The sequence below is a fragment of the Antechinus flavipes genome, chromosome 3 (genome assembly GCF_016432865.1).
Source record: "Antechinus flavipes isolate AdamAnt ecotype Samford, QLD, Australia chromosome 3, AdamAnt_v2, whole genome shotgun sequence".
Lineage (NCBI taxonomy): Eukaryota > Metazoa > Chordata > Mammalia > Dasyuromorphia > Dasyuridae > Antechinus > Antechinus flavipes.
Window position 1 is genome coordinate 542,391,046 of NC_067400.1, and position 21,012 is coordinate 542,412,057.

The 21,012-nt window shown below is 33.3% G+C and overlaps 1 protein-coding gene across 5 annotated transcripts in view; it reads left to right on the top strand.

Moving 5' to 3' along the window:
- The window catches only part of FNDC3A (fibronectin type III domain containing 3A), a 189,947-nt gene that overhangs the window by 164,882 nt on the left and 4,053 nt on the right, over window positions 1-21,012 (top strand). For all 5 annotated transcript variants that reach the window (XM_051987347.1, XM_051987346.1, XM_051987348.1 and 2 more), the window contains 9 exons: window positions 2,848-2,966; window positions 3,818-3,923; window positions 4,023-4,198; window positions 7,348-7,461; window positions 8,165-8,314; window positions 8,405-8,688; window positions 10,752-10,964; window positions 12,505-12,671; window positions 13,851-13,978. In XM_051987347.1, coding sequence (XP_051843307.1) covers window positions 2,848-2,966; window positions 3,818-3,923; window positions 4,023-4,198; window positions 7,348-7,461; window positions 8,165-8,314; window positions 8,405-8,688; window positions 10,752-10,964; window positions 12,505-12,671; window positions 13,851-13,978 — 1,457 coding nt within the window. The remainder of the gene's footprint in view (window positions 1-2,847; window positions 2,967-3,817; window positions 3,924-4,022; window positions 4,199-7,347; window positions 7,462-8,164; window positions 8,315-8,404; window positions 8,689-10,751; window positions 10,965-12,504; window positions 12,672-13,850; window positions 13,979-21,012) is intronic.

Consider the following 21,012-nt stretch of genomic DNA (forward strand, 5'->3'; position numbering starts at 1 on the left):
TACAGAGGATTAACTAGAACAAAATTCCCAAACCAAAAAGAAACCTGCATTTTTGTACTTTGAACCAACAAAGCTTCCCAGTTAGTTGATACAGGCTAAGTCTGTCAGCAGTTTGCTATTGCTTAGACATAAAACCACATCAGAACTTTGCAAAACTAAGACCATAGGAACAGCGATAGGCCTTTTCCCTGAATCAGGCCGCTTTAGCAGTTTTTACAGATATTGCACTTCAGCTGGCTCTGAAATCCTGTAATAACTTAATGCTCATTACCCCCAAGAAAGCAGCAACAAGATCAGCAGTCATTTCCTTCAGAATGCACCAGCCCTGACCCTGACATGAGGTCTGAAGTCAAGAAGGAGACTGGAAGAATGAGCAGACAATAAATAATCCTAGCATGGAAAGAGATTATAGTAATAAGGAAATCTTAGACACAAATCCAAAAGAAAAAAAGGATTGTAAAATCTCTACAAACAGAGGCTTAAAGAAAAATACAAGTTGGACACAAACTAGATTTCCTGGAAGAGATGAAACAAGAGTTGAAAAAAAATTTAAAAAAAAAAGTTAGATCTATAAAAGAAAAAAGTGGAAAGGCAGTTAACAGTTTGGCATAACAGATACAAAACTGCCCAAGCAGCAAACTCCCTGAAATTTGCGATGAGCCAGTTAGAAGCCAGTGACTGTATGAGGCCACAAACAATATTAAAATCAAAACACTGAAAAAATAGAAGAAAAGTAAGGTGTTTCATAACAGAAGTAACTTACATGTAAAAAAAAGATTAAGAAGTAAAAACTTAAGAATGATGAGATTACTGAATACCATGTATGACTGAAAACAAAAGCCTAGAAATCATATTTCAAGAAATCTTAAATTTCCCATTCTCTTGGAATCAGAGGCAAAGTAAAAATATCAAGAATCCATTTGTCATTTCCTACAGGAAGTACCCAAATGAAAACTCATAAGTACATGATAGCCAAAAGCTGGGGCTTCGAGTTCAAAGAAGAAAATACCATAAGCAGTTAGAAAGGAAGAATTCAAAAACAAACATTTCTTGCTTTATGCAAATTTGCTTTATAGGAATCCAGGCTCTGTCTCCTGGCAGCAGAAGCAGCAAGGCACGTGCCCTTTGCTTCAGGCACCAATACTGTTACAGCTGTAGGGAGGCCATAGGTCCTAAAGCCACCAAAGCTTGCAGGGGCTAGAGAGCTACAAGGAGCAGGAATTGTGGAGCAGTGCACTTGACCAAGCAAGTGTACTGAGGAGCCAACAGTTAAAATTACACTGCTTTTAAAAGCTATTGTTATAAAGGGGAACAGACCTTGGAATGGCATGTTTTAGAAGGCAAAGTATCAATTATCTAACATAATTAGTGTAATACTTTGCAGGGGAGGGGTAATCTATAATGAAATGGAGGAATTCAAGTATTCCTAATGAAAGGACCAAAGCTGTAGGAAAACTGAAATTTGATCACAGGAATGAAGAGAAACATATAAAAGACAAATCAACAATGAAAAAGAATAAATTGTAAACATTCAGATGCAGAGACATGATACATATCTGTTCCCCTCTCAACACTGTCGTCATCAGAGATCATAGAGTCAAATTAGACAAGGCCTGGAAAGTTGGTTCTGTTAATGTCTTGACGATTTAAAAAAAAAAAAAAAAAAAAGAATAGAAAAGGAAGGAAAAAGAAGAGACCATTGTAGGGAGGCCAGGAAGGAGAGATGGTTAGGGGAAATTATCTCACATAATCAGGGTTCTCAAGTAGACACCAATGGGTGGGTGGGTAGCTTATAGCTGTTATTTGAAAATTACTCCTTTGAACTACTCCATGAAAGGAAGAATACACAGACACTGGGTCTAAAAATATATTTCACTGAACAGGAAAATAGGGAAAGTGAAGAAGGGGAAATTAGAGGGAGAGAAGATTGATTGTAAAAATGAAATGTATCATTTAAAGCAATTAGGAAGGAGCATTCCCAAGGACACAGTGAAAAGGATAGAGACATAAGCAGGAAGCTCTAGGGGTTTAGATTTGAGGTAGATAGGAGTGAGGCAGTAGCCAGTTGAGGATAAAAGTATTTGTATTTACAATTTCTCTTATACTGTATAGAGGATCTCCTCTTTATTTATTCTTTGTTTATTTCTTACTCCTAAATCTTAACTATATCTCCTCTTGGCTTGCCTTGCTCTGAACATTTTCCACCAAAGAGTAAATGCTTCGGCATTTTACTTTCTGATAGTAGTATTTTTCAAGAATCAATTTGTCTTTCAAAGTGCTTTATCATCACCCAAAGGTTGTCCCTGGGTTCATTAAGGTTGTGCCATCAGTTCAAGACATCTGAGGCCCAAACCGGGCTCAGTCAGAAAGGCCTGTTACCAGACTGGCAGCAGGGTGGTGAGCTTGTTGTTAGCCACTAGCTTTATTTCATAGACTTGTAGGAAGTACCCACAGAAACAATAACAAAAAAGATGGAGTGACTTTGACTTATGTATAAAAGCAAAGGATGTCTTTGAAATAGACTTAACTCATATTATTGGTTTTTCTTCTCTTTATTTAGTTAACAAGTAAATACATTTAAAATGCTTAATTAAAAGCAAATCATCTATTTTTGCCAGAGGTTTTACAATGTGACAGATATTTCTCATCAGCAGATCTATATAAATTTGTCTTGGAAACTGTATATAGAGAAAATTTGATCATGTCCAGGAAACTCTAAATAGGCTTAGAATTGTTCTGATAAATTACACAAATTTTTGTTTTAATGAAGGGAAGATACCTGCTGTGCTCATGATACTACACTATTGGGCTTTCATCTATAATTAATTGTACATCAATTCTTAACAGGAAACAAATGGGATGTGATATACAGTGGCACTGCACGGGAACACCTCTGTGATCGCCTGACTCCTGGCTTCTCCTATCGTCTACGTGTATACTGTGTTAGTGATGGAGGACAGAGTTCGGTAATGCTTTATTTCATATAGCTACATGAGTAGTACTCTACTATTTTTGAGATATTACCCTATATTTCTTTAAGAGGAGGGATCAATTGACATTTTATCTTGCCCACAATAGATACTTGATGCATTTTTATTGACTATGAAAATAGACGGTCTTACATTTAACATTTAGTGTTGTATATTTTTGTATGTATTATCAAGGTACCAAAGATCATTCATTTGAATCATAAATCATAAAATTATTATTTATGACATATTATTCATTTAAATCATCTTTATATCTATCCTAGTACATGTAACGTGTTTTATTGAATGAGTTCCTACTTAGTGAACATGATCATCATCTAGCATATTGTACTTTTTAATGATCCTATTATGAACTAGGCACAGCCAAATGCTTTAAAAGCTCATGTGATTATAGTCTTATTTTCAGGTGAAAGGAAAGGAAGAAAGACTTTTTAAAATAAGTCTTTTAGGTTAAAAAAAATTGCAGTGTAAATTGGTCAAACCTGAAAATAAAAAAAATATCAATTCATACTTAACAAGTTATTTAATTTATATTTGGTCAGCATCAAATGACCATTGAAGAAATATGCTTTTAATTCATTGTATTTATTAGTACCTGACTTAGTTTTTTACATATTAGACACTTAAAAGATTTAATTTTATCTGTGTGGTTTAATTTTATTTGTGTATCTAAAGTTTAATTTCATGTAAAATTTAAGTATTGGTAGTTTATTTGATTCTGGATCATATCCATGTATTCTTAGCTGACAATTCTTTAATAAAAAAATCTTGTTATTTATATGGCTTTTTTCTCTCATTTAAAAAGTATTATTTTTGTTGTTTTACAGGTATCTGAACCATTACTGGTTCAGACTCCAGCTGTTCTTCCTGGTCCATGTTTCCCTCCCAGATTACAGGGTAAACCCAAAGCAAAAGAAATCCAACTACGATGGGGTAATTTCCAATTTAGCAATATTTTATATAATTAAATAGGTATTTAAATGTTCTCAATATTTTAAACTACACAAAATTTTCTACCTTTTTTTTTTTTAGGACCACCTCAGGTTGATGGCGGGTCACCTATTATCTCTTATAGTGTGGAAATGTCTTCTGTAGAAACAGATGAACCTAGAGAAATTTACCAAGGTTCTGAAGTAGAATGCACAGTGAGCAGCCTTCTTCCTGGAAAGACATATAACTTTAGACTGCGTGCAGCTAACAAAATTGGGGTAGGAATTTCATTCTCATTAATAGTTAACAAACTTTATAAGGATGGATGTTTAAATTCCTTAAGAGAATACTTTGAAACTGATTATAACTGTTAAGCTTTACATACTTAATATATCTTGACTCCTGGGAGGAGATACTCTTATCTTTCTAGTTTGAATTATCATAAGACTAAGTGAGGCAATGTGCCAGAGTTAGAATTTGACTTAGGTTTGACTACTCCTGGCTTTTGACTCTTATTATTGAACAATATAGGCAAATCATTTAACTTCCAAATATGTCAGTCTCAACTCCTAAAATAAAGGTAATGTTATTTGCACTGTCATAAGCTCTTACAAGGTAGTTTTAAGGAAAATGCTTTGTAAAACTTAAATTATATGGACAGAGACTTATGAATTCATTGGTATGGGGGGAGTGTCAAACTCAAATAGAAATGGGCACACTGACTTAAGAAAAAACGCAAATTAACATTATGTTATACTGTGTTTTTATTTATTTTGTTAAACATTTCCCAGTTACATTTTAATCTGATTCAAGTGGGTTTTTGATTAAGTTTGATTAAGATTAAGTCCCTTGTCTAGTATTACCTAGCCAGTATATGACAGAGACTAGACAATCTTAAAGAGATGGGCAAATCCATTATCATTATTATTAGAAGTAATAAAGTGGTATTTTAAGCAATACTTTTGTTGATATTATCTCATCAATGTGAAAATCCCTTCCAATAGTGTAGATAATAGCCTGTTTGCATGTTTTCATTCAGGGTGGTTTTTGGGCATGGGGTCCTGGAAGTGCTTCATAAGAATACATATAGACTACCTGCCATTAGGGGAGGAAGTGGAGGGAAGTAAGGGAAAAGTTAAAAACAGAAGTTTTTTCAAGTCAGTGTTGAAAAATTACCCATGTGTATGTTCTGTATATAAAAAGCTATAATTAAAAAAAATTTTTTTTAAAAAACTCCATATAGTGTGATAGGGACCTCTCTAGTCTATTAATATAATCTATGTACCATTACAATATATAGGCTGTCCATCATTTCTTATCCTTTCTACGTAATTGGCTTATCATGGTTTCTCTTCATGCATCATTTAGATAATTTCTCATATGTTTCTTTCTGTATGTAAATTATTCTTAGTAAAATGCTACAGACTATTTATGCTGCTACACCCAAAGGCACATACACAATATGTCTCTGCATTGCCCTTTGTGTCACCTCCAATTTTGATTTTTTGTAGGGTGTGGGGACTCTGCCATAAAGCAAGAGTTGACAGATTTGGCCTACAGACTTAAAATGATTTTTACATTTTTAAATAAAGTCTTACAAAAAATCGTTCTTAGTTTACTAACAAATGGACCCATAATTTGCCGGTCCCTACTATATAACAATACCGGAAAAATTTTGCTAATAAAAAAGTAGATTTGTTTGTTTATTTCGTGAATAAACTGGTATTATTGAAAGTAATATACTATTTTCCAAATAAACTGTAGCATGCTTGCCATTTCCTCCTCAGTTCTTGACCCAAAGTATTGTTAACTACAGTGACTGTCCCAAGATTTTTAAAAATGGACTAGTTCCAGTGGATTACCTATCCAGCTGCTTATCACTCTAAACAATAAGCATTCTTTTTCTGTGTGATTTTTCCTGTAGATATTATTATACTAAGCACTTTTGAACGATCTTAGAAGCCCTAGTGTTTTCAGGCAAAACAAAAATAGCATATTACCCACCAGGAGAAAAGCATCTGGAGAACTTTATAACCTACTAAGGAAGTTGTTTTCTTTGTTGCTCTGCACTGACTATTACCATTAAAAGTTGTAAATGGCTTTCATAAGTCTAGGCCTCCCTCTGGTATGCATTAGTAGGCAGAGGAATCTTGTTGCACACATTCACTTGGAGATACATTTTGTGCTTTTCTTTCATAGTTTTTGGGATCCATCACTTAATGATAAATGTGTAAAACAGCGTAAGTGAATATTTGTGCATCATATATGCATGTAAAAATCCATATCAGCTTTAATGTCTAGAATACTTAGCTTTGAGTGTAGGAGACCTAAATTCATATCCTACCAGTTATTGGCATTGTGATCCTTGGCAAGTTCCTTAATCTTTTTGGACTTCAGTTTCCTCACCTGTAAAATGAAGTGGTAGAACTTAAAATGCTTTAAATTGAGGATGTTAATAAAAGACAAATGGAGAATGCCAGGGAAGACTTCATAAGTGAACCTTTTAAAATTCATCCATCTTTACTGCCATATTCAGTAAAACTTCTTAGTGTATCTGGCTAATATATGCTTAGACAATAGTGCTGCTCAAACTTCTTTTAAGAGGTGATCATTTTAAGGATTTTTATAGTCATATGAAAGACTATAAGATGGGAGAAGGATATGCAGCTGAACCAAGTCTCTAAATCTTTCTTAACCTGGAGTCCATGAATTTTAGAAAATGTTTTATTAGTTTTCTTGCAGTATTATTTGTTTCCATTCTAATCCTACATGTTTTAATTCATTTAAAAGCAATTGTGAGGAGTCTATAGATTTCACTAGATTGTCAAAGGGTTCCATCACACCAAAAAAAATTAAGAACTCCTACATCTCAGAGACGTTGGAGCTTTTTTAAAAACATTACATAACTATATGTAATGTTATTATACTTTACATATAGCACTTCGTCCTCTAGTCAATAGTAAGTATTTATTAAGCACCTACTGCATGCCATTCACTTTGCTAAGAGAGTAGGGGAGCATGAAGAAGTCCTGAAGTCCAATAAGAAATTATGAGATGGTAGCACTGGGCCATCTCCTTAAATAAAAGACATTGGAGGAGCTGTCTGATATATACCTTCTAGCCTCTCCATTCATAGGGAAGAGTCTGACATCAGCAAAGGGTTAACTTAGGAGATGTGAATTTCAGAACTGAGGAAATTTTGCAAGAAGATGAGTTACTGAAGACAGTAATAAAGTCAGAATATCAGTAATAATTAAGTCAGTGACCCTTCCTCATATATCCCTTGGGAACTTTACTAGATGGTGGGGGGTCTTGCATGCTTATAAATCTGTAAATATATGACACAGTTCTGGACAACCAAATGGGTACTTGAAAAAAAAAAATTGAAACTCTTGCAGTTATCAGTTTTTGTTTTTTGTTTTTAAAGTTTGGACAATTTTCAGAAAAATGTGAAATAACTACAGCACCTGGACCACCAGATCAATGCAAACCCCCTCAAGTGACATGTAGATCTGCAACCTGTGCACAAGTGTATTGGGAGGTATTATTATCCTTTAATTTAGGATTATTGTGTATGTATAAAATTGCATTTTTATTTTTCCATACTGCAGAAATATTTTGTATAAAAAGGTATACTGTAGATTTTAATTACTTCTAATCTCAAGACCAAATTCAGCTTTAATTCACACTTCATCTTCACCCCTTTGTTAATAATTTAGATATAAAAAGTAATGATTATTATATATTTTTAAATTTTTAAAGGATACTTACCTTAGTGCTTAGTGTGCCTTGACCAGTGATGAACTTAATGTTCATATAACATGTTCATCATATATTGGCTATATCATTTTTATCCTATTTAGCCCCTCCTGTTTAATCATATTTTACACAAATAAAAGTTGTTAAATTTTGAAATTCAGCAGAGGTTTTTATACGGTTTCATTTGTTAGCTTTTAAAATTACTTTTGAAAAATCTGTTACATAAATAACAAAATAATGCTGAAACATTTTTAAAAGTAATAACAATTTCAAAATCATTTTATCGCACTTTCTTAACACTTCAAATTCAAAAGATCTCAATCATAAGATTAAAAAATGAATAACTTTCATTGTCTTTGACTAGTCACAGAACTTTAAAAACAACTTTTTTGTTGTGCTCATGGAAAGACGTTTTTCAGCAAAACATATTCGAGATTCAGATTTTAAGACTAAATTTAAATTTAAATCTGTTTCCCATTTCAAAGGTTCCAGTTAGTAATGGAGCAGATGTCACTGAATATCGTTTGGAATGGGGAGGAGTTGAAGGATGCATGCAAATATGTTACTGTGGACCTGGTCTCTGTTATGAATTAAAAGGACTTTCACCAGCAACTATGTATTATTGCAGGGTCCAGGTAAAGAGAAATACTTAATTGTTCATCTACTATCACAGCAAGTCTGCATTTCAGTAGTACTTTGATGCTAATTTCTTTGTTAATTTTCAGGCTGTGAGTGTTGCAGGACCAGGCCCTTTCAGTGAAGTAGTAGTATGTATGACTCCGGCATCAGTACCTGCAGTTGTGACTTGTCTTCAAGGAGTAAGCGAAGATGAAGTTGAAAGTCCAGATTATTCCCCTTCTACATGCCTAGCAATAAGATGGGAAAAGCCTTGTGATCATGGTTCAGAAATCCTGTCCTATAGCATAGACTTTGGAGAGAAACAGCCTGTGACAGTGGGAAAGATTTCAAGCTTTGTTATAGACAATTTGCAACCAGATACAACATACAGGTATACTGGCAAAATTGTATTAGGGAACTTACTATTGACATAACATTGACGAATGAGTCAGAAAGTTCTGTTTCATCTGTCTCAGTCTCAACCATGAATTTTAGTTTTGAATTCAGAATAAATGTATAATAAACATAAAATATTTAAAATTAAAATGAACACATAGGTTTGAGTAAAGCATTTTCTTTACCAAAATTTAAGAACACAAATTGACAAGATTAGAAACCTGTTTATGAAGATGGATATACTCACACATAAATACAACTATTTTACATCATACATTAATTTCTTCCTGTACATATGTGTGTAGAAATCAGCCCTTATCAACAAAGGAGTTGTATATGACAGTATTAGCAGAGATAGAAATGATAATTGGGATATTTGGGTTATAAGGACTTTTTTTTTTTTCCAGCAGCATTTCTATGGAAGAATTTTTATATGTTTTGTTAGTTGTTTTTTTGTAAATGTATTAATCTCTTGTCAGTTTTCAGCTCTATTTTCCCCACCCATATAAGTTAATTCTCATCAAAAGATTTGTTTAAATTTAACTTCCTATATGACATGTGATCATATAATTAAAGTTGGAAGGGACCTTTAGTCATTCACAAAGATAGCCACATCTTCTCTAATTGCTTTGCTTTACAGTTGAGGAAACTGAGGCCCAAAATGTTTCAATAATTTGCCCAGATGCCCCCATGGCAGACATGGGATTTGAACCCAAATCCTCCGACTCCAAATCCCCTTATCTTTTTATTGAACATTATTTGCTGATTTAAATCATTTTGTGTCTCTGGACCTTGGTTGGTTTCTTTGGTTATGAAATGAAGGGAATGGATTAAGTAATTTCTCCAATCCAATCAAAGATATTCTTTGATTATATAACATCTTCATATGTTCAGATTTTTTCTTATATCAAATTACTTTAGAGATGGTCAACTCTTGGGAGCTCCTTCTCCACATGTTTCTCTTTAGAATGTAATCAAAATGACACTTGCACACATAATAATAAAATATTTTATTCTCTATCCTTGTCACCCTGTATTTGGCCACATTTGGACTCAGCCCTCTGATGATATCTGATATTTACATATATGCCACGTATTTATACATATTATCATGTTTGATTCTAACACCAAACCTGTCAGGGTTAGGTAATTAAAGTATTATCAATTTACAATTAAGTCTAAGAACCAGAGAGGTTAGCTGTTTGCCTATGAGCCCAGAGCTAATAAGTGATGTAGACAGCATTTAAAACAGGGTCTGTCTTGACTCCCAAGACCAGCCTTCTTTCTATCCTACCCTATTTAGAAATCACTTTGGAGAATTTTTTGAAGAAAACAGGAAATTTACTTTCTACTTAAGAGGAAAATTTTGAACACAGATTCAGTATTTCATTAAGATCATAATGGAAATTGTTGTTCTTCCCACTCCCAAATTAAAAAAATATATATTTAGTGTATTTCTGGGATTGTAAAATATAAATGTTTTTAATTATAATCACTTATTGCAAATATTATTATTTCACATCCCATAATTTTTATTACTGAATTCCTTGCATTTTAATATTAAGGAAACACCTAGGTGTTTTAGGAGGAAAAGACAGATATCTCAATTTCTCATTAATAAAAATGGCAAGAGTCTTTTTAAAGAGTTTTATTGACAAGAGTTTTTTTTTTAAAAGAGCTGGCAACACATTTTTATCTTTCTAACTTTAGATAAGACAGATATCTTTAAAGGTCAGTTCTTTCATCTGATCAAGATAAAGATAATTGTTCTAATTTATTTCTTAAGGTCCCTTACAGCTTTAAATCCTTTGATCTTATGTCTATACTGCTATGATAGGAGTAAAATGTGTCATACGTAAATTCATGTTGATGAATAGTCTTTTTCCCCAATTTCCAAAAACCAAAATGGAAATAGTTTGGGACTTTATAAAAACTAGTATGACAGTTTTGTTTTGTTTTTTTTTCCTGATCTATGCTTGTAGGTCTGTAAGTATTTTTATAAAATAGTCAATTATAAGCTAAAATTTATCAATATTATTTTATGCCTGTGATTCTTAGAATACGAATTCAAGCTTTGAATAGTCTTGGAGCTGGTCCTTTCAGCCACACAATAAAATTAAAAACCAAGCCCCTTCCTCCTGATCCTCCTCGCTTGGAATGTGCTGCCTACAGTCACCAAAACCTCAAGCTAAAGTGGGGAGAAGGAACCCCAAAGATATTGCCTACAGATTCCATTCAGTATCACCTTCTAATGGAAGATAAGAATGGAAGGTAAGGCTTAGTTTTTTGTGCATATTCTTTGGCCTTAACTTTATAAATGTTGAAGGTAAAAGAAAATTGTCTCATTTAAATATTTCTTTTAAAAATTTAGAAGACTTGGAAGAAAGACCTAGGTTTTAAGAACTGTTTCTGACCAATTTTTTCACCCAGGCAAGTCACTTAACTTCTCCATGCCTTGGATAGCTCCTAAAAAAAATAATTTATAGAAAGAATGATAACCTGCTATGATAGAGGGAGTTCCAGGAACATTAGTATCATCACAGTTTCAGGCCTCTTCTCCTAAATAAAAATGTACTGTTTTTACTTCTTTTCTTTTCATTGGCATAGGAAACATTTGTAATTTATCCCTGTAAAACTTCTAAGCTGTAAAAAGAAAATAGGCTATTTTATGGTTACTTATCCATTTTCTTCCTTTGTTCAACCTTAAGAATTTCATTTCAGAACTTTTTCTGTCTTCTAGCCACCAAGCAACCTTCCCCAGCTCATCCCAAAATCATTTTCAAATTATATTTCAAGCTAAATAGTTAACAAGAATTTTTCTAAACCGTTGCTTAGCTATTGAGTCTTCTGTGAGTATTGAAATAGTTTCTTCACTAGGGAAAAAAAGGAGGAAGCTCAAAGTGATAATTTATTTTAGATCGCAACAAATAATTCAAAGGATGTGCTCTCTGTGTACATATGTATATAAGTAATTACCTTATATATTGAGTTTTGGCTTATGTTCTCTATATGTGTACATATATTTGCATTTGCTTTAGAATTTCAGCTTTCAGAAGCCAAGAATCCTTTCAATATGTGCTCCCTAAGTCTCATCATATTTTTTCTTACATCCAAGAAAAAGAGGTGCTCCTGTTCTAAGCCTAGGCCCATCTCCTTAATACTGGGTCCTGTCTCCCCTTAGTGCATACCATCACTAAGGGTATTCTCCTTTGATGGTTCATTACAATCTGTATCTGCTATGATCTCTTTTTTCTCAGAGAGGTCAGAACCTGATTCATAGCCATTCTTTTCCATTCAAACCCATCCCTCCTACTTTTCTGTTTCAGTGTCTTGTTTGGAATCCTGCCAAACACCCTCACCTAGTTTGCCCATTTCTCCTCAACACTACAGCTTCATCCTACAAAGGGATGATAATGTCTTAGAAAATAGCACCACTACTTAAAACCATATTGCTGCTACTCATTTGGATCTTAGCTGGTTGGTTTATTGTTGTTTTTCATTTACGTGTATGGCCTCCATCCCTGGCCCTGTTTTAGGTCCCTTTAGGGGTGATGTGTATTGTATTATATGGTGTTGTAGTTGAAAGAAGGCACTCTTAAGAAGGAAGAGGAGGAGGAGGAGAGAGTAGTAGTTGGGGCAGAGGTGGGTGGTAGAAGAGGATTCTTATTTGTAGTTTACACCTTTTCATGTCATTTTAGTTTAATTATTGCATTTCCATAGTTTATACCACCATCTGTGGCCCTAATCTATAAATTTTAAAACTAAGGAAGATCTATTTATAACTCATTTAATGAGTTTATTTCCATTTTAGGTTTATATCCTTATATAGAGGTCCATGTCATACATATAAAGTACAAAGACTCAGTGAGTCAACATCCTATAAATTCTGCATTCAAGCTTGCAATGAAGCTGGGGAAGGTCCCCTTTCTCAGAAATACACTTTCACTACTCCAAAATCTGTGCCAGCTGCCTTGAAAGGTAAGTAAACCTATTCCAATGTATTCCCTTTATTTAAAAAATATATGTATTACAAGTTAAGTATCTACTAAGTACCTAGCTTTAGCATTAATATAAAAAAATTTTCTAGTAGCAGACTTGTATTCAAGAAGCTTTATCAGGTATTTTAACATGTACCTGAAAAATAGTACTTTCTGGTATAAAATGTAAATTGTTTTAAAGTAATTTGACCTGAGAAAGCTAGCCTGAGTGAGCAATCAGGTTGATTACTGGAAAGGTTGAGACTTTATTTGTGTTTCCAATTCTTATCACAAACAATAGTGTTTGTTGCTTTGTTAGGCTCTGTGAGGGACACATACAAAGTTTAGATAACTTTTCCCATAGGGGCTTAGAGTCTGGAAGGAATATAACACACAATCATAGATATATTGTGTATAATGGTACACAATATTGCAAGATAAATGCCTTTGCCAGTTACAAAACAAAATGCTTCCTGAGATCCATGAGAGAAGGCTTTTCTCAATGTAGTTAATCAGAGTGAACTTCTTGGAAGGGAGAAAGCATTCCAACAAGCAAAGAACAGAAGAAAAGGAGGATATTGCAAGCTTATGAAATGAGACAATTAAAAACCACACAGCAGAGGATAAGATATGTGAGGATAGAAAATGGCCTGTTTTGCCTGGAACAGTTAGTATAATTTAATGCATATAGGAATTCCAGCTTTCTGTGTTTGACCTGATCCAGATGGATTTTGGAGGAAATATATTTGAAGTTGTTCAGGCACAAGGGTGCAGTTGTCTTGGCTGGGAAGTAGAAGTAGACTGGGTAATGTAAACAGCATTTCCAGTGTTGGGTGGAGAAGCATCCAGGATTTTAACTTGTTTTCTTCCTCACCTCCTTTCTTATGTAAACTCCATCTTGTGCCAACCCAGAGGGTAGAAAATGGGGACTAGGTATGTCTCAGTCCCAAATAGTAGCAGAAAGGGGGAAGAGTAAGAACACAAAGCTAAAACAGTAGAGAGAGAGAGATGACTGTTCTGGATTGCCTTTAGTAATGAAAGAACGTCATTGTATATTAAGATTTCCTATAATTTTGTTTGTGAAATTTTTACAGACTTTGTAATCAAAGTATAGTAGCTCTGTGATTTAGTCCTCCTGCTGAAAACTATGTATACTTAAAATGTTGTTTGTTTACTTTAGCTCCAAGAATAGACAAAATAAACGATCACACCTGTGAAATCACATGGGAGGTTTTACAGCCAATGAAGGGTGATCCAATTATTTACAGTCTTCAAGTTATGGTGGGAAAAGACTCAGACTTCAAACAGGTATTTTTAAAATTAAATTTATAGTATTTGAGTGAAATTAATCAGGTTTTTTTGTGTGTGTTTTTTTTTACTATATAAGGGATCCGATTTTATGAGTATGGAAAATCCTTCTATCTCCATAAATTGTGAGAATTAATTTTGGATCTTGTATTTTATATTTTCTTTTACTCTCCATAGATCTATTCTGTAGAATTGTTTTCTATGTAATAAAACCTAATCTTCTCTTGAATATAGAAACACGAGTTCAAAAATTCAGCTTCCCTCTCTGAAGTTAGATGCCAAAGTTTTAAGCTTTTCTACAATTGTTAAAGAAAAAAACCTCCATAATTTGTTGTTACCCCACATAATTTTAGCTTTGGAGGTATTTGTTACATTATCCTTAAAAAGAATACTAGATGACTTTGTCCCATTTTAGCCTTATCTTTGATTGTTAAAAAGGTAGTACTTATCATTGACTTCGGGATGTAACTGGGACCCATGAATTCACAAAAGCATTCCTTAAAAGTAGAGAGAGAGTCTTCATGCTGTATATGTGCTATGCTCACTTTAATATAACTTATCATGATCCCTCAACCCTATGACATTGCCAATTCTATTATCAATAATATGTCTATTCTGTACTTTGTTCTATGCTTACAAAAATGAATTGCATCTTAGTTCTGAATCTTTAAAAAATAAACCAAGGCAATTCATTGCCCAATAATTGACAGCTGTATGTATCACTATTAGTAAATGTTATCTTGTTCAGAGGAACATGCCTTGAATTTCACCAGCAATTATTGCTATTTAATAGATAAATCTTAAAGAATTAGTTGCCTGAAATTCAAAAAGTGACTTATCTATGGTGACACAGTTAATAAGCATTGGAGATGGGATTTGATCTCAGATCTCATTAATTGCCAATGTAGCTAACATTCCATCCATTTGTGTTAAATACCTCTGACTACTTAATGTTACATTATATTGTTTGATTTCTTTCACCCAGCATAGCATATCAAATAAAATTAGAAAAGTAGAAAATTAAAATGAAAAATCTCCCTGAAACTTAGTTGAGATCACAAGATAACTGTTTTTTTCTCTCCCCCCCCCCCACTTTTTAAAATCTTTTAATATAATATTTTTATTTTTCTCCACTTACATTTAAAACAATTTTTTACATTTGTTTTTAAATTTTGAGTTCCAAATTCTCCTCCTTATCCCCACCCCCATTCCCTATTAAGAAAGCACAAGTGAAGTTTTACAAAACATTTCCATAAGTCATCTTGTGAAAGAAAACATAGATTTTCCCTCCCCCCACCAAAAAAATAACATTAAAAAAGAGAAAAAGAATATTTGTTAATCTGTATTCAGACACAATCAGTTCTTTCTCTGGATATAGATAGGATTTTTCATCATAAGTCCTTCAGAATAGTCATGGATCATTATATTGCTGAAAAGAGCAGTCATTCACAGCTGATCATCCCAGAATATTGCTGTTATTTTGTACACAGTGCATTTTTATTTGCTTGAGTTCATGAAAGGCTTTCTACGTTTTTCTGAGAGTATCCTGATCATTCTTTCCCATGAAAAATAATATTCCATAGTCCCATACCATGGTTTATTCAGCCATTCTTCCAATTGGTGGGCGTCTCCTCAATTTTCAATTTTTTGCCCTGAGAAAAGAACTACTATAAATATTTTTGTACGTACAGGTCCTTTTCCTTTTTATAAAAAAAAAAAATTCTTGGAATTCATGCCTAGTAGTAGTATTGTTAGGTCAAAGAATATGCATGATTTCATAGCCCTTTGGGCATACTAAATATCTTTTAATCATTTATCAATTGGGGCATGACTCTTTACTTTTTATAAATTTGACTCATTTCCCTGTATGTTTGAGAAATGAAGTCTTATAAGGTAATTGTTTTATAATTGCTGATGACAATATGAGTTTGTTACTTGGAAGGAGTATCACTTTTTAAATTAAAGTTACAAGACAAGTGTATTTTCCCCCAAAATTTGTTACCTATTATGATGATTTTTAAGAAACTAGAAGAATGTTTAAATCATTAAATTTTAGAGTTACACAAGATTTTAAAGAATTGGGTAATTTCATTACCCAAAATAAGCTTCTAATCCCATTTCTATTCTCCTATTTTAATATATTTTGGATATATTTGGAAATCAGTACCTTCACAGTTGCCTATAAATTTCTAAATAATCCTGTTCTTATCTAAGAAGAGAGCAGAGCAACTGCAGGTATGGAATGTAGTATATAATATGTTAATGTTTTCATTATGATTAGGGAGAGTTCATGGGGGGCTAAGAAGAACAAAGGGGAAAATTGAAATTAAAAACAAAAGGCATCATCAATAAGACTTTTTAAATAAACACATCATTGTTAGGACATCAGATTTCATCCTCTCTTCTCTGCCTGCGTAAAGTGTGCTGTAGTTTCTTTCTCCTCACTTTCTCCTTCAAGACTTTAATCATATTTATTTCTCTTTTATTTGTTACTTAACCTGTCTACTCTTGTCCAAAATATAACTCTTGTTATAGTTAAATTTTATGATACATAAAAATGTAAATTTATTAGTTCAAATTACAAAAGGATCCTATTTTACCCTACATACATATTCAATTTAGCATATAATTTTTTCCCTTATTAAACTATCTACAAATTGACATGGTAATTAGGTTTAAACTATATTTCACAGATAAATGTGTTCCAAGGAGGAAGCAAAATTAATATTGGTGAAAATATAATTTTATTATAGTTTTAAACTAAATTAAATTTAATTAAATAAGGACTTCTTAAGTAGAGTATAGATTTTAATCATGTAAAGTCTTTTAAGAAACCATGTAAAGGTCAGCTACTACTAATTAAACTTGGATTTGGGGTTTGTTTTTTAAGATAGCCTGGTCATTTATACGTAACCTTCAGTTCTGACAGACTGCTTTTGAAATACTAATTTCCCTGGAAGTTTTACAGTTCCAGAAGTTCCTGACTAATTTCTAATTGCTAGTGTTTATGGAGCATAACAAATTAAGGGAAGAAAAGGAGCTCGGTCTGGAGAAAAATTGTTTTGGCTAAGTACTCAGATTTACCTGGACTCTGTCTCCTAGGTCAGTTACATAGAAGTCATTCTTTTTTTCACAATTTCTTTTCTATTTCTTAACTTTTAAATTCTCTAAAAGTTATCAATTTTTCATAACACTTAACTGACCTGCTCCACCAATAAGAGCTGAGTATAGAAAAAGGTATTGTTTTGTTCACTTCATACCTAATTTTGTTTTTTCTGCCAAGAAGAATTATAGAGAGATGAACAAAATTGTATCTATTTACTCGTAGCATTCATACATGAATGATTGAGAGAAAGAGAGAGAGAGAGTGTGTATGTGAGTGTGTGTGTGTATGTGTGTGTGTCAAAGGAAAGCACACATAATACATTTAATGAATTTAGGTCACTGTTTCTTGTAATGCTCAAAAAAATGAACAAGAGAGGTGAGTTACCACAGGACTTATTTATGAAAATCAGAAAAAAGAGCAGTCTGAAAAATGAGTGAGATTGACTTGGATTCCTAAGAAGATTCCAAAATGAAAGAATTGATGCAACATATAGAAAAATAAATCACAAAGAACCAAACAAACACTTGTTAAACACTTTTCTATGTTCCAAGCACCATAATAAGCAATGAGAATACCCGGCCCACTCCTATATTCCCATCCCTACTCTCCCCAAAAAAGTCATGGCCCCTGTTCAAGGAGCTCATATTCTAATGAAGGAGACAACATACCAATGACCAAGAATATACAAAATATATCAGGATAAATTAAAAGTTGATTTGGAGGAAAAACAATAGTTGTGGGGGAGACCAGGAATGGCAGAAAGTAGCATTTGTGCTGATTCTTGAAGGAAGCATTGAAGTGGGGCAAGGAAGAAAAACATTTGGCATGGGGATATTGGGTAAAAACACTCAGAATTGGAAGATGGAGGATCAGGTTTGAGGAACAATAGGGAAGCCAGCGTCATTGTGCAAGGTTTCCATAGATAGTCAAGTGTAAGGAAACCGGAAAGGGAAAAAGGGACCAGCTTATGAAAGGCTTTTACATAGGAGTCACTGGGTTTTATTGAATTTGAGGGGACAAAGTCCTATCTATGCTTTAAGATTAACTTAGCTGCTAATTTTAAGAGGATGAACTGGAATGTGGAAAGAATTGAGATAGGGAGAAAAAAACATCATGAAGTCACCAGAGCCCACACTAGAGTGGGTGTAGTGTCAGAGGAAATGTTAATAAAGGTAAAATCAACTGGCCTTGAAGGTAAGACTGAGGAATTGAGGAGGAAATCTAGGTTTTAAGCCTAGGGGGGATAAGAAAGACTTGACAGTAATAAGGGAAGTCTGAAAGGAGAAGTTTGGAAGGGGAATTGAGTTTGTTATCTATTTATAGGACATCTAATTTGAGGTGGGCATTTAGAAATATGAATCTAGAGATTAGGGCTGGGGTAAGAGGTTTCATTCACCAACATGATTTCCTCAAAAGTAGGTCATATCAAGCTAACCTCATTTATTTTTGATAGGTTATTAAACTGATAAATCAGAGAAATAATGTAAAATTTACTTTTAGATTTTATCAAAGTGTTTGATGAAGCTTCCTATGGATAAGATGGAGATAAGTGAACTAGAAAGTAGTACAGTTAGATGGGTTCAGAAGTGATTTAAAGACTACTGGTTGTCTGCAGGAAGATTCAAATAGAATGCCCAGAGATGTGCGCTTAGTCTTACAAGAGTTGACATTTCTGTCAGTTATTTGGATAAAGGCATTAAGTAGCATGCTTATCAAATTTACAGATCATTTGCTAGAAGGGATAGCTAACACACTTGATGACTGGGTAAAAAAATGAAGAATTTGAGAGGCTAGAACATTGGGCAAAATCTAATAAAATGAAATTTAATAGGGATAAATACAGTCTTACACTCAGGTACAAAATAAAGGAGAGGCATGGCTTGATAAGTCAGAAAACCTCAAGAAAGTGGATCGTAAAGCCAACATAAGTGAATGATGTGATCAGGCAGGCAAGAAAGCTAATGCTGTCTACTGTTAACATTGGCTTGATTTAATTAATTAATTAAGGTTTGATGCAAAGAAAAATTTCTTACATAGGGCCTGAACTCAGGAATTCCCAAGTTAAATCCAGCCTCAGACATGTACTAACTGTGTGACTGTGGACAAATCGCTTAAGTTTCTGCCTCAGTTTCCTTAGCTGTAAAATGGGAATAATAATAATAGCACCTGCCTCACAAGATTATTATGAGATTCATTTGAGCAAACATTTGTAAATTCTTTAGCACAGTGCTTCATATATAGTAGATACTATATATAAATGTTAGCTAATATGGTGATGATACTGTGAGGATTCTTTTTCAAATATTATTTGACTGAAAATTTGTAATTCATCTTTATTTGTAAATAAGGGACTATCCATTTTATTTTATTTTCTGTTCTATTTAAGTGATAAAATATTCACTTAACAGTTGTACTTATAAATTAAAAAATAAAACCATAATTATTTTAGAACTAAATTTCAGTCATATAAATTTGTCATGCTAGCTTCATTGTTATTATCCTTTAATTTTTAAATCTATTATTTCTCCCATACTGTTTACTCTTGATAATCTTGAATAGGATAAAGTATAACATTTAAACACATTTGCAATCTTCTTTTAAAAAGTTATTCTAAGGATGTTTTACCTCAAGAATCCAATTTCATTGATGTAGTAATGATTTCCTGCAATGTTGGTTCCAATATCCTCCTCTTCTTAGCTGATAAGAATATAGAAACTCCCATTTGAAAATTTTCAGGTCATCTAATGAAATGAGTACTTAAAAGGGCATCTTTCCTACAACATCACTCAACCAAAAAGCATTTATTAATATGTACTAGACACAGTGTAAGACACTGGAGAACAAAAATAAAATATTTCCTGCCCTCAGAAAGCTTATGTTACATTAAAGGAAACAACATGTACATAAGTATATTCAGAATATATGCAAAGTAATCTCAAGGTTAGGAGAAGGCAGCCAAGAGAGTCAAGAAAGACCTTCTCTTGAAAGTAATATTTGAATTGAGTTTTGAAGGAAGTTGGGAATTCTAAGAGATGAGTTAAAGATCTAATGGATTTTAGACATGCAGAGACATTTTGTACAGAGTCATAGAATGTTGTAGGTATGAATACAAAGAAAGCCAATTTGGTTGGACCATAGAGAAAGGACATTAATGTCTAATGAACACAGAAAGGTTGGTTGGAATCGTTAACAAAGATCTTTAAATGTCCAATTCCTAGAATTAATAGGAAGACAGTAAGCAGAGCTGTGCTTTAGAAATATCAGTTTGGCAACTATATGGAAAATGATTTGGAGAAGAGAATGGTGAGGGGAACCGACCAGATATTTTGGTCAAGTGTCTTGATTTTTTTCTCTATCTGCTTATATTTGCAGATATTTGGAAACTATCATGAGTGGCAGTAACCAAAAATTTGATCATTCTGGTTATATGCTTCCCTCCCTCCCCCCCCCAAAAAAAAGTTAGGTTATTATTGCCCTTATTCACAGAGGACTAAAATGCTCATAGACCACAGCATCTTCTCTGATGTTAGGCTTGTCCTCCATAACTTGAAATCTTTAAGTATATATACAACAGTAGTTAAGACACTCTTGAAAAGACTAGGAGACTGTATCAAAGTGAATAAAAGAAATCATTCAGAATTGTTTTTAGCGATCAAACATATTAGGAATTATGAATGATGCAGTTGGAAGCCAGATTTCAGAGAAAGAGTGGAAGCATCTAATGCAGTCATTTCTTTTCATTTAGCCACAGAAGTATCAGATAAGAGAAATGGGATGACAGCTAGTAGTAATGGAAAGGTCAAGTGAGGTTTCTGGAGGATGAGGGTGACAAGGCATGTCTGTAGGAAAAAAATTAGGAATATTTGTCTGTATCAAGCAGATGCTTAGAAAACTTGTGGTTTCACTCAGGCAGTATTTATTTGTTTGT